Source organism: Lissotriton vulgaris, chromosome 5 (assembly GCF_964263255.1).
Source record: "Lissotriton vulgaris chromosome 5, aLisVul1.2, whole genome shotgun sequence".
NCBI lineage: Eukaryota > Metazoa > Chordata > Amphibia > Caudata > Salamandridae > Lissotriton > Lissotriton vulgaris.
Window position 1 is genome coordinate 1911975133 of NC_141693.1, and position 14929 is coordinate 1911990061.

A 14929-nucleotide genomic window follows, 5' to 3' on the forward strand; every position below is an offset into this window, starting at 1 on the left:
TAGGCTAGAATGATCGATCTACATAAATCTCACGAATAAAGAGAAATTTCATCCGGTGCGTTCTGGGCTGGAACCCGTACGTAGATCACATATATTGTTATTATAATTACAGCATGATGAGCACTAGAATACAGATACAAAGAAACGGATGACTTCTAATCAGGACTCGAAATTACACCTCCTCCGGTTTTGAATTGCAGGGAAGTAGAAACTCCGCCCCTGTTCCCGGGGACATCAGCAAAACTCAAGAGCTGGAACTAACCACGGGGCGTGTCTCAGCCAAACCAGGCAGACACTAATTAACGAGAGGCCCAGCTCAACTAGGGCAACGCCCACTCACACCTAGGGCCACGCCCACTCACCTGGAGCCACGCCTTTGCAGCTGTACACACTCCCATTTACAGATGTTCACACGCCATACTGTCTTGCTGCAGGCTCGCCCAGTTACACATGTGGACACGCCCCTTTACAGAAACCACGCCCAGTTTGACTGCAGACACTCCCACCTCTGTTGGATCCAGCCCTGAGACGCCCGAAGAACAGGAAAAAGACGCGCCCATTTCACAGGCTGCGAGAAACGAAACTTACTTTTATATAGGAAAATGGCTGCAAACAAACAGGTGAAGGAGGAGGCCACCTGCTCCATATGCCTGGAATATTTCACAGACCCCGTGTCTGTGGAGTGTGGACATGTCTTCTGTCTGTCCTGTATCACTCGGTGCTGGGAGGGGCTGCAGACAGACTTCCCCTGCCCTCAGTGCAGAGAAACCTCTAAGAACAAAATATTACGGCCCATCAGACAGCTGGGAAACATAGTGGAGCTGCTGAAACATCTTCACACCCCGAGTGCAACCGCCCAGGGGGAGAATCTGTGCAGAGAACATGATGAGAAACTGAAACTGTTCTGTGAAGATGACCAGGAGCCCATCTGTCTGGTCTGTCGAGAGGCCGAGGATCACAAGCAGCACACGGTGCGCCCCATTCGAGAGGCTGCCCAGAAGTACAAGGTGAGTAAAATACAGGTGTGTGATATGGGTGGTGCACTCACCAAACTCATCGAATTGCAAAGTTTGCCCAGGATTACAGGGTGTGTATGCCACAGATTTGGCCTTGCATAGGTTCTGATTTTGAAGCCTTTTTATTTCATTTTTGCACTATATAGTCATGGGTTCCTAATATTCCTGATTTTTTTTCTTTGCATTCTGGGACTTGTAGTTTTATTTTTCAATTATAAAAGCAGTATCACACTTCCCAAAATGGTAAGGGAAAATCTGGACTCCCACCATGGTAGAAGCCTGTGCCTCTGTCGAAGCTCACTCTTCCGCTGAAAGACAGTTGCACAACCCTGTGATGTTTGTAAGTAGGTGAAAGTAAGCAGTAGCTTTATGTGGGTCAAAACTGAAGGAGGGGGTGGTATACGCAGCATCGTGTGGAGAGAGCCAGGGGGAGATTTCCACATATTTTTTTACACAACTCATTTCCGGACCGGCCGCCAACTTTGGGGGTTAGCGATCCAGTCTTTCTCTTACTCCCAGCCAATAAATGACTGGGAGGGACGCGCGCAGCGGCGTCGTGCCAAAGGCAAGCCCATCTGCGCCCGTCCACGCCTGGATAGCGCCAGGACCCCATCTCCTATGGCCAGATATTCAGGGAGAGAACTTATGGACTTCACCAGAATGGAAAAAAACAGCCACTGTCACGCTCATGACTGGTGCTTTAGCGCACACAGGTACAGGTGTTGAATGTGTAATTTTACCCCCAAGAAAGTCAGTTGTTTGGAGCCTGCTGTCTCTTCAACCTCCACCGGTGTGGGAACAAACAGGCAAATGGCCTTGAATGTGCACTCCTGTATGCTGCTCAAGTCACGGTCTCTTATTAAAAACAAATATGAATTTGCAGACCTTATGGCCCAATATGATCCAGACATTACTTTTCTCACTGAGACCTGGGCAGATAGTTCCTCTGACATTAAGATCGCCGTGCAGAACGACTTTCATATTGAAAGGCTAGATAGAACAGGCAAGAGAGTTGGGGGGTTAGCGATTGTCTATCGCAACTCAATTGAGGCCAGCTTTACACCATTATTTCATCTAGACTGTGAAGTGCTTGGCTTTAGTATTAAAATGAACAAATCATACACATTTCAAGGAATATTAATTTATCGTCCACCTGGCCCAAAAGCCAGTTTTATTCATACAATTCAATCCTTTATGGAATCTTGCACAAACTATTCGAGCTTTACGATTGTTGGAGACTTCAATTTTCATCTTGAGGTGTCTTCCAATGTGGCTACAGATCATCTAGTGGATACTCTTAAGTGTTTTAACCTACACCAACTAATTAAAGTACCCACTCATGTGGCTAATCATACGTTGGATGGAGTTTTTACAAACAATTCATATTTGGAAATAGATACAATCCTGCCACTTCCATGGTCAAATCACAAGGCAATCTTTTTCTCAATCACAACTCCCTGTAACAGAGCAGCACTGAATAGGACAGTTAGAACTATCAAATATAGGCCATGGAAAAACATTAATGTGGAGGTTCTGCAGGACACTTTCTAAATCAGTTCCCGCTCCCGACAATAATGTCAATAATGCAGCAATTAGCTACACTCGCTGGTTAGACGTGGCATGTCACGAAGTGGTACCGGAACAAACATTGAAGAGCTACAGGAAAAATCCATCAGTCCCATTGTTCTTGCAGGAACTAAAAGCTGCACAACTGAAGGGCAGACTTCAGGAGTGCAAGTGGAGGAAAGATTTTTATCCAGACGAAAAAATCTAATATAAAAAATTACTCTGAGTATAAAGAGTTAATCAAAGCAGAAAAGACTAAATATTTCTCTGGGAAAATTAGACTAGCTACAAACTCTACCAGGGAACTTTTTAAAACAGTCAAAGACCTGTCCAAATGGAATAACAACAGTACCTTTATTCCTGATGAATCCTTTTGCAATCAGCTGGCTGATTTTTTTCTAATTCAAAGTCAATTCTATTTTTCAAGCGTTCTCGTTGAATACAGCCAGTATTGATGCAACTTCAAATCAGGAAGAGGTCCTGAACTTCGGATCAGCCTCTGGGCCTTGCAAAACACCCATTTTCAAGAGGTTCTCAACTCTTACATGGAGGAAAAACAATCAGGGTCATTTGCTCTGTTAAATCCGGGCCCCCCTTGGTCCCTTGTCCATCACTGGTCCTCAATCTTGCAGCCAGCAAGTTGGTCAGTCCACTAGGGATCTATTAAATAAGACACTTCACTCTGGGCAATACTCAACCATTTGGAAAAAAGCTTCTATTCTCTCTTTAGTGAAAAAACCTTCCCTGGATCCTAGGCAGGTGGGAAGTTACATACCCATCTCCTGTCTTCAGTTTCCTGCCAAGATTTTAGAGAAGGCAATGAATGAAGAAATTCTAACCTTTCTGGACACCAATCAGTTGCTTGACTCTTCTCAATGCGGTTTTAGAGCAAACCATTGTACTGAATCAGCACTGATGGCTGCATCTGAGGAAAGAAAAGGAGTAGTGGACAAGGGCGTAAGAGCTGCATTAATCCTATTGGAACTCTCCTCCGCCTTTGATACGGTTCTTCACGTACTTCTTATTAAACAACTTCATTCACCTGGTTTTAGGAACACTGCATTAACATTGCTGATCTTGTTTGTTGATGGTAGACAGCAGTGGGTAGCACTGGGAGATGCAAGGTCTAGACCTTCCCTGTGTGGTACCCCGGGCCTCTGCGCTTAGCCCCACCCTATTCAATGTGTACATCACCCCTCTAGTCAATCTTATTCATAGTTTTGGCCTGTCCATATTCGCCTATGCCGATGACACACAGATAGTGGTATCTATTTTGTCACAGGTGGAAAAAGATGCAAACAATTTATTCCTGCAGATGCATGACCCAGGTTGCAGGCTGGAAGAAAAGACATTTTCTCTAGCTAAACTTGGACAAAACAGAGGTTCTGCTTTTTGGAAAGGAGACCTCCTTTTGGGATGCATCCTGGTGGCCCTCGGAGCTGGGCGCTCTATTAAAGTCAATGCAGAAGGCAAGAAACGTAAGTAATTTTCGACACCAAATTATTTTCTTTGCCCGAATTAATGCAGTGACCTCAGCAGATTTTTTTATACTGAGGGTTCTCAAATTCTTCCGTTCATTCAGTTTGAGGTACACAAAACAGTGATGATGGCGCTCATCTTCTCGAAGATGGACTACTGAAATGCCCTCTACTTAGGTACCTCCAAACACTTTATATAAACACTACATTCCCTGCAGAACGCTGTAGCAAGAACTCTACTGAAGGTCCCCAAGTTAAAAGCAATCTCTCATTTAATGTATGGCCTTCATTGGTTGTCGGTGAAGAAGAGGATCTCCTTAAAGGCTCTGTGTGTAATCCACAAAGCCCTATATAGAGAGGCGGTCCATTTTATTTCAGGATCGGTTCTCCTGGTACATTCCCAGCAGGAACCTCAGATCGAGCTCCGCACGAATGGTCATGGTCCCAAGAATTAGCAGAGCAAAATGTGGCGGAAGAACGCTCGTGTACTGTGGAGGGAAGCTATGGAATTCCCTGCCTCTTGCACTTAGCTCATAATTCATCTTGCAGCAATTAAAACTCCATCAAACAGTTGAACACCCGACTATTTTCACAAAAAGTCACTGAGCGATGCCAAAGGTATCCCCTTAGGTTGATGGCTGTCTTGGTTTTGATCCGTCTAGCGCTAAGATACCTCCGGGGATTGTACGCTCTATAAAATTATTTCATTCATTCATTCATGCTGGGGTAGGGGCTGGTAAAGGGGGAATGTGCCTGGCACAATATTTGTTCATAATTTGTCACTATTCATGGGCCATCTTCAGCTCCTCCTGTACCATCTGTATTCACCCTGGGTTTGTATTCAGGAACTGGGGACTTTGTGGTCGTAGGTGGCTTAATGTTCAGAGCATCTGACTTTGGAACTAGTGAACCACGCTCTCCTCAACCTCGTTCCACTCAATGTGGTACAGCAGGTCACACAACCAACACCCTCCAAACGTCAACACTCTTCTAAACCTCACCAACAATCTAGGACTATCCACTCATACCCCTGGATTGGCCCAATCACTTAGCCAACCCTATCCCCTTGCCCAGCATCCTACCACAAACCAAGGTCAAAGACTTCTCCTTAGACAACTTAATGATTTAACCCATCTTTCACCCCGTCAACTCCACATCTGACACCATATACCCTTCTAAACAGTTTTAACACATTTTTGGAAACTTGTAAAAATCCACACCCCAAATAAAACATGCAAGTGCAAGCCAAAGCCTTCAGCACCCTGGTACTCTAAAGTCCTTGCTGACAGTAAATGATACATCCACAGATAGGAAAGATAATGGAAGGAAAATAGAACTCCTGATGACCTCATGACACTGAAGACCCTCCACATCACACTTAAAACACCTCATCACATCAGTCAAAGCAAAGTATTTTACCAACACGACCAATAAACCCACTAACTGAAGCAGAACAATTTTCAAGACAGTGAAGCACTGCACCAACCTCCTGCTGAATCAGCCTATTCCTCACTCCAGGTAAAAGTGCAACCTTTTCTTCAGTGGAAAAATGCAAAAGATCCAAGCAACCATTAAAAAAACATGCTTGCTTCATCTCTGAAGCCCAGCCCTTCCTTTACAATCCTAAAATGGTTATCCTTCAAAGCTCATCTCTTTCAGATCTCACCAACATACTCAACTTGCATTAGTCTGTTCTCACGAAGAATATTCTTTACCCTGGCCCTTCACCAAAGCTCTCTAGGGACGTTTTCTCACCCCAACTCTCGATTGTCAATCCCTCCCTCATTCGAGGCATCTTCACAGAAGCTCCCAAGACCGGCCAGATCCTCCCACCCTTAATGAAGCTTATATTAGACCCTGATGACCACGCCAACTACTTGCCCATCATTCGCCTACCATTCATTGGTAACATCAATGTGAAAAAGTCAGGATCACATTAATGCTAATCATCTCCTGCATAAATCCCTTTCTGGCTTCAGGTGACACTGCAGCACGGACACCGCTACCTAGCACATCGTAGATGTTGCCCTCCTGACCATGGATGAAGGTGAGCCCACAGTTTAATATTGCTGGACCTTTCAGCTGCCTTCGACACAGTTGACCTTTCTATCCTCATGTGAACCCTGGACCTCCGAATCTGATGTACTGCCAGTGTCCTCCAATGGTTCTCCTCCCACCTTTCCAACACTTGTTTGTTCACATGGGCACCCCCAGGTCCGAAAAGATCATTGTCACATGCAGAGTACCCCATGGTTCCATGATGTCCCGTAATGTTCAACCTCTTCATGGAGCTGTTTGGTCCTTTATTCACAGATAACCGCATCACGATTCACCAATATGCTGATGATACACAGCTGTAGTTGAAAGACTCCTCTGCTTCAGACACCCAACTCCTCAGACACCGCCTGCCATTCATCCAGTTACAGATATCCAGTTCCTCCATGAAGCTCCCCTAGTCAAGACTGACTTCTTTTTGTTCACCAAAAACCACAAATAAGAAACATTACAAACCTTGCTTGATTCCTTGAACTACCTCTGAACCCCAACTTTCACTGTGACTATCAATGCCAACCTCACCCTCAAGAAAAACATTTTAAAAAACAAAGGAGGCCTGGTACCAGCTATCTCTTCTAAATAAAATTAGGCCATTTACTCCAGAAAACAACTTCAGAAGTGCTCTCCAAGCCTTTGTACTCGTGCGCCGGGATGTTAGTAATGCCCTACTCCATGACCTCACAGCCTTCACACTGGCACCAATTGAGGGCACCCTACACGCTGTAACACATGCTTGAAGTAACATGATCACATCACCCCCACTGTGATGAAATTCCATTGGCTCCTCTTACTGGCCCGCACGATCTTCAGAACCATTTGCAACAATTACAAAGCCTCCCTTCTCATCTTGCAGACAAGCTCACCATCTCCGGTGGTCCATTGCACTCTTGCAGCCAGGATACCATCAAACTAAGAAGTTTAAAAAAGGAAAAAAATACAAGGCCACAGGCCTTTATCATTTATGCTCTCAGTATTGGGAACTCTACCCCAATATCTATCACTACCTCTTCCATGTTGCTCCAATTCAGAAAAAATTTGAAACAACACTTCTTTAAAGGACACTACAAATTAGTGCATCAACCATCCACTACCCAGTTTCATCTCCTATCACTCGCTGACTTTATGCTTGTCTGTGATCCTGTAGAGCTCTCTGCTAGGTTTGTGCTATTGAAATATCACATACATACATACCTACACAGATATATACAGGCATGCATACATACCTGCAAACATACATAAGAAAATGGCATTGCACTACCCAGAAGCAAATGGAAGAGTGAACAATGTGGTAAAAGGATTTTAATTGGCAAAAGGCAATGGGACAAATTGGGTAGAGTTACAGAAGAGAATGGATGCAAATAGAGATCCTTGCATACTGTCCTGGGAAGAATACATTTTGGGCTATTCAAAGGGAGGAAACTAAACTCATTTGTGAGTCCAGAGTGGGTGAAGAAAAGAATGTTGAAAAATGCCACCAAAGTTGAAAAGTGGGTAAAGAGAAAGTAAGATTTGATAATGAAAGGAACATTTTTACTAGAAGAAATCAAAAGGGATTACAAAAAATAAGTGTGAGGGGTGTAATGAAGATATGCATTGGTGCAAAATGAGAAAAGGTCTAAGTTCTGTAACCCATTAAAGCGATAAAGTTGGTCTCTTAATGCAGTTACAATAAAGGATTCACATGTATACATTTTGAGTGGAGTTGTTAAAGCGAGTGACAAAGTTATGGAGAATCAGAGACTATGTAAAGAGATAGGTTAAGGAATAACAAAAGAACTGAGAAAGAGGACAGAGAGAAACCTAAGAAGCATGCAGGCCGTGTGATGAATTAAATGTACAAGGAAGACGCAGGAGACAAATGTTCATTGTTATCTGTAAATAGGAATGTTTTTGGCCTTCTAGAATATGTTTTGGAAAATAATAGGCTCCTATTTCGCTTCTTGGAAAAGTTTATACTTGCCCAAACCTGTAAAATCCTCAAAGATGGAAGTGTGTGGTATCCTTGAAGCTGTAATTAATGTAGCTGAACATTCCATAGGATGTGGAGATACAGGATAAGGTGCGTATCCAGAGAGTGAGTGAGCAGTTAAGGAGCAACCTGATGGATGAGTTTCGTACTGAAGTATACCGTGTGGGAATAAAGGCATGGCCTCCTTTATCAATCTATCTGTTAATTTTTTTAAATATAAATCCTCTTCAATTTAATTAATATTTTTGGTGAGTATGTTTCTTGAGTGCTTCTTGGTGTATCTGGTAGTTGTACAGCAGAAACAGAGCTAAAAGCACAATGTACAGTGTGAAAAGCGTAGATGCCTTCAACTTGATTGGAGCGGTAGCTGGTGTCTTGCTACTGCATCTGGGTGCAGAGTTAATGAAGGGTGGTTGCTTATTTATTTATTTTAGCATTTTCTTCATCTTCATTCTGATAATGTCATGACCGAGGTTGTGCTGAGAGTTGCTGAGCTTGCCAGCCAGATATGCAATGCCTAGTGATGTGGTCATATTTTTTCATGCCCTTCATAATATGTATTGTTGTATTTTGGATACCTTTAAGGTGGATCCAGTGTGGATCTGGAAGACCGTGTATTAGGACATTGTCACTGCCCAGATGAGCAAATGAGAGGGCTTGAAGAGCAGTTATGAAGTCCCTGTCTAGGAGGGATGGTTTCACTTTATTCAGTAGAGACATGGTATCAGACGGTCTTTTCGTGGTGATGTGTTCCTTGAGGATGCGATCAGTGCTAAGTGCGCATCTGAGTGGCTTGCCATTGGGTGAAATGTTTGGGTTCTAATCCTTGCAGGTCTGTGTCATTGAGCCGGGTTTGTACTGGTTCTTGCTTGCTGCTCTCGGCATATAACAGGATCTCTGTCTTGGTGGGGTTGAGCTTCTGGTAGCTGCTGGTCATCAGGTCTGGATGAGCTGCAGGCAGTGTTTGAGGCGTTGCATGTCTGCCGCAGATGAGACTTTTGTATGTATTGAGGAAGATTTCCAAGAAGGACAAACAGAAAAGAACTTGTGGAGAGGTAGGAGAATACGAAGTGTCTATGTGGCGTCACATTCATATAACGGCGATGTGCACCTTTGAAGCCTAAAGAAGTGTGTGTCTAAGCAGAAACTTGAAATAATGACCTACACGTACAGTGTGGACTGTATACTACAAAAGCAGTCTGTGGCATAATAGGGCAGCTGCAAAGATGAAATATTCATGCTTGCTTGGAGTAATTTAGCTAAATATTGATATGCAGAATAGATGTTGGATAAGATTAACACATGGACTGTTTTTCAGAAAACACTTCATGGCCACGTGGAACGACTGAAAAAGGAGCTGGAGAGCCTGCAGATCTGGGCAGCCGAAGAAAGCAGGACCGCATCCAAGGTGGAGGTGAGAGGTTTCCTGACTGTATTTGTAGATAGATGTGGGGGCTCTGATTTAAATGAAGCTGAGCGACAAGGCAGTACTTCTGACAGTCAGAATTGGAGATAAGAGATATGGTGGGAAATCATGACCGGCCTTGTGAAAGGAGAGAGAAGTGCTCACCAGACAGGGACAGAGAAAGACCTGAAAATATAGAAGGAGCAGGGAAACCTACCATTCCATTTGGATGGTAATCCAAGGCTGATGGTGTGGTGTAGTTCCCACTAATCTGTAGGATCTGCACGTTTGTGGACAACATAAACTTTGGGTGAGGTACCTAGACTGATTCCAGGCAGCCCGCAGTATAGGTTGGCATAGAGACCAGCTAGCTCACAGTGGCACCATAAGCCCCCCTAACCCAAACAGGGAGTGAATGGTTTCTCGCAACCACTGAACAGGACAACCCTGATCCTCCAGGTAACAGATCTAGAACCCTTTCGCTCAGGCGCTCGTGCTCTCTTGTTCTCAGAGAAATATACAAATAATACACAAGGGGACGTTCTTCTATATATTTATTGAACTAGCGTTATTCTTGTATAGAATACATGTGCTGCGATAACCCATAGACAGAAACATAGAAAGGTGATTACAGCACCAGAATAGTAAATAGCTGATATAGTTCCACCGTGGTGCTAAGAACAGTGTCTATATGCAGGCATATAAAACAAGGTAGTAATAAGGCGTACTCCTACTAAGCAATCTCTACTCTATGTATGTCTAGAGTGTATGTTAGTGTATAGCCAAGAATCCCCCCCCCACAGGATGATCAAACCCCATTAACAAGCGGGGAAGAATGAAGGACCCTGTCTTGGTCACAAACTGGAAACCCTTTACGGAGATGTTGGGCAGCTGCTTGGTGAAGCCTCAGCAGGCAGGGACCCCTCGATGTCAGCAGAAGTGTCTCCTCTGGCTAACCCCCGGAAATGGTACTTTATTTAGATTAAAAAACATCCTTTTGATGTATATGCAAATTAGCATTTATGTGGATATGCTGATAGTTCTGCCGCCCGTGGTTGAAGATGGAACACCATTTGTACAGCATGCATAAAGGCCTTGTGCTTACTGCTCAGGGCATCATGATAATGTTGTGTAAAGCCAGATGTATAAGAAAACAGTTTCAGAGGAACTAATACAACATTGTCACACAAGCAAATTTGTGCAAAAGGTTACTGTAACTGTTATTGTGCAGAGAGAAGACAATGTAAGAAACATTTGCGGTATTGCTACTTGGGCCTAACTTGAGCACTCAAACAATGGAAATGACCATTTCTGCTGCATGGAGAAGACCATCACTTTGTTGGTCAGTGCCACAATTCTACCAATCTGGTTTATGTAACTGACGTTCAACTAGTCAATTGCCTGGCAGTAAAACAAGTCTCATAGGGCAGCCACCAGAACCGCTAAGTCGGTCCAAGAGGAGGGACCACAGACTGTAGAAGTAAACAAGTATTTGCAAAACCAATCGATCGTATCTATATGAGAGCTATTGGCGTTGCCAATGTCTTTTAGCTTCTTTGTACAGATGTGTGACTGCTTTTCTGCATGGCTAAAAGTTAGTGGTGTGACATAGAGAAGAGTGGCATAGAGCAGAGTGAAGTAGAGTAGTGTGGCGTGGAATTGCGTAGAATGGAGAGGAGTTAATGGAGTGGCGTAGGATGGAGTGGTGGACGACAAAGTGTATTAGAGTTGAGTGGTGTAATTTGGGGTTGAGTGGCGTTGAGAAAAGTAGAGAGGCATAGAGTGTGGTAGCGTAGTGTGGAGTGGCATGAAGTAGAATGGCATAGAGTATAGCGGCATGGAGTGGATTGGGTGGAGAAGACTGGCATAGAGTAGAGTGATGTAGAGCAGAGTAGTCTAGATTAGAGGGGAGTACAGTGGCGTAGAGTAGTGTGGCACAGACAAGTGGGAATCTGAAATCAATCGCAACACTACAATGTAATGGCACCAGAGCACAGTGCTTATTGCCAGCACTTGCTTCTCATCCAGTTGTACAAGTGTTATTGTTCTTTTATGTGTCCCTCTTTGACCAGCTGCATGTTATATAAAGCCTTTGGTTGCAATTAACTGTGGTGACCAAAGCCAGAAACATTCAGCTCTAAGGTGTCTTTGTTGTCAAAGGGGCAATAACTGGGAAAGCAGAAACATTGGCCTGGGGAACAGGGAGGCCTTCCATTAAAGGCAATTGCTACAAATAAAACTGTACATGAGGAGTTTATATACAACAAAGAGCCACGAGTGGCAAGTTTCTCTAGTCTGATAATTCATAGCAACTTGACATCATTTTGTCATCCACATACCATCTTAACGGTCTGTAGTGTTCAACATTGCTGAGCACTGAAAGGCCCTGACTCAAAACTACTAAAAAGACAAGCGTACGAGTAAGCACCGAAGAGAAAAACAGGCATTGGTTTCGACAATGCAAAATGTATTGGCTTTGCCAATTGTTCTTTTTTTTGTTTGTATTTTTTGTTGTTGCCTGGTGCCTAGCAGCATGCTGCTGTGCAACAGGGCTTGCAGTTTTAAAGCAAACACAAGGAGATGATGGCCGGAGCGCTGAAACTTTTCAGACACTCACCCCCAGTCACAGCGCCTTTTTCCCGTTAAGAAAAGACCAGGATGCAGAATAAAAGTCGATACAGCAGACACAAGGCAAGCAGGAGGTGGAGATAAATGGCTAAATGGGTGTATGGAGGACACCAGTGGAATAATAAACAGAAAGCATGAGCATAAGCCAGATTGCAATGAAGCATATAATTAAAATAATTTGGGAAGACTTAGGGGTGGGGAAGGAAGGAGGCAGATTGCTGTTCAGTGTTGCAGAGGAAAAGAGTTGCAGCAAAACGGGAACAGAGGAAGTTATGCCTGATTTTTGGGGGTGAGGGCGAGTAAGAAAGAAACGTCCAATGGTTGTAGAGTAATCGGAGATGTGGAGAACGGATAGGTTAAGTGCATTAGAGAACAAGGAGAATGTTTAAACAAAGAGGCAGAATTACAAGCAAGAATATGGCAGAAATGTGGGGTGGAACATGCAGGATCATGGTGGAGAAATGGGGTCTAAAACATTTAAACCAAAGGGGGAGTAACACGAGATAGGGGGTCACAGAAAGGCAAAAGTCGAGGGATCAAATGTTACATCTAATGGTGGGACTTGAAGGACTGGGTTCTTTAAGACCCAGCGGTGCCAGGGGACAACACCTGAAACCTTTGTGGGTAACCTGCTCTGGCGTACGAATGACAGAGACACGGGACACTTCCTTCGGCGTCAAAGATTCAAGGTTTATTTACTGCAGGGAACACAGAAGTCACAACAAGTACAACACATGCAACTTGGGGAGACTGCTTCGAATTGGTTCTGTGGATCGCTCCTTTTATACACAATTCTCCCATAGGTTTACATGGTACACAAAGGTTTACGACTTGGTTCCCATCATTATCCCCGAGAGGGGTCGTTTTTGGTCACTTTGATACATTCAAGGTCCGGGGCATAAGTGCGGAAACATTTGGCGGTTCCCAACTGTAAAAACCCATCTTCCCACCATTAGTACATTCCAATCAGTAGTAAAACAGATCGAAGAAGGAACAAGAACAGGTGTAGAGGAAGATGGAGACAGTGGGGAGATTGGAAAGGGTGTAAAGGGGGAGGTATCGGGAAGCACGAGCTACAGGCATCAAAGGGACGTGCCTAATGAGATGCACGGCTGAGACAATAAACCAGCACGGCAAGATGAGCCTCGAGCGGGCCATCTGCCTTACAGTATCATCCCCCTCGTCATAAAGACACTTGCAAAGAACATGTGTCTTCCGCAAGAGTCTTGGGAATCCCAGGGTCGCGAAACGGACAACGTCCGTTCGCTGGCTACTTGAGGGCAAGAAACAAAATGGATGCCGTATCTAAGATGGAACCCGTGGGTACAGATGAAAAACCCACGTAACAAACGAACGGTTTAAGTTAGCACAGCGAAACTGCGCACACTTACTAAACTCGTCATTTGCGGTTCATAGATACCAGACTCGACCATATTCGTGCTAGTTGAAAACACCACTTACAATTGTCACGGAACCTCAGACTAAGCAGTAGTTGCCGAAAAGGGAGCATGGCCCCAAAAGCACTCTTTGGGCTGGGCGGGCAAATGGTTCACAGGCAAAATGGAAGGCAAAGTATGTCACTGAATAGTTAAGAGCCTCCTGTATGTGTGTGTAATTGTATAGACTTAAGTTTGCCTTTTCTAGCTTTCTATTTTGCAAATGTTTTATTTTTTAAGTAAATCCACTACTGATGGAATCAGTTCTAAACTTTGTGCTGGGAGGTGGATCAAATAATGAGTGATAGAGAGTTGAATTGTTTGCGAGTTGTTGCTCAAGTTTATTGTATATGTCTTTGACTGTGTTCTGCTTCACAAAGAAATGGTTAGGTATATAATTCTATGTGTATGTTTGTGGTAAGCACCCACCACTGTTTGCGTCAGATGCAGACAGTGTGATTACAGTTGGGTGTGGCATACAGATACAAAAATTATATGCTTTGTTTTGTTGTGTTTAATGAAGGGAAACTTCAAGGGCCAGGTGGAGGAGATCCGTAGTACATTTGAGCTTCTGAAAAAGTTTCTGGACAAGGAAGAGCAGCAACTTATGAGTAAACTGGAAAACGAGCATAAAGAAAATATGAAGAACATTCAAGAGAAGTTGTGTGAACTGGAGAAGCAGCAATCCACCCACCGGGACCTGATCACAGAGATAGAGGGGAAGTGTCAGCAGCAGGATGTGGAGCTACTGAAGGTGAGAGTTAAACATCTAAGGAAGTAGAAGAGTAGAGTTCTGTTGATAGAGAAGTGTCAGCAGAAGAACCTAAGCTGCTGAAGGTGAGAGTTAACTATCTATAGAACTAGAGGGAACTACTGAAATATTTTATTGAAACTTACATTTTGTTTTTTTGTGCATCACTCAGTATTGCTTGAGATTCACATAAAATTGTATCGGGAGGGGAAGAGTTACTCAAATTAAACAGAATGCAATTCACTACCCAGGAGCCTGTTTCTAGCAGTAGTGGACGAGTTGAGTGAAGTTATTCTATGTCAGGACCGGAGGCTTCAGATTATGCTATATCTTCCTTCGCTTTATTAACATAAAGAACCCACAGCAGCTTAGGAAAAGATATGATAAGAACAAAAAAATGCTTTAAACATAAAGCATTGACGTAATGTTCAACAAAAAATCAACAACAACTCCCAAGAGTCTCTTTGTTATAATCATAGTCCACAGTCCTTTGTCACTGTTCATCATCCCTATATAACCGGACTTCCCATCATCTTCCTCCTCTTTCTTCGCTGCTCCCGCAGCCAGATAAGTGCTTTTCTATTTGTCTTCTTGTATTGTGCTTGTGTCTTGCGGTCTTTGGGGA

General features: G+C 43.7%; 1 protein-coding gene across 1 annotated transcript in view; it reads left to right on the forward strand.

The window, feature by feature from the left end:
* Positions 1 to 531: 531 nt before the first annotated feature.
* The window catches only part of LOC147717703 (E3 ubiquitin-protein ligase TRIM39-like), a 113807-nt gene continuing 99409 nt past the window's right edge, over positions 532 to 14929 (forward strand). The window contains exons 1-3 of the mRNA XM_086924490.1: positions 532 to 1007; positions 9403 to 9498; positions 14077 to 14307. Of these exons, the coding sequence (XP_086780616.1) occupies positions 603 to 1007; positions 9403 to 9498; positions 14077 to 14307 (732 nt within the window). The 5' untranslated portion in view covers positions 532 to 602. The remainder of the gene's footprint in view (positions 1008 to 9402; positions 9499 to 14076; positions 14308 to 14929) is intronic.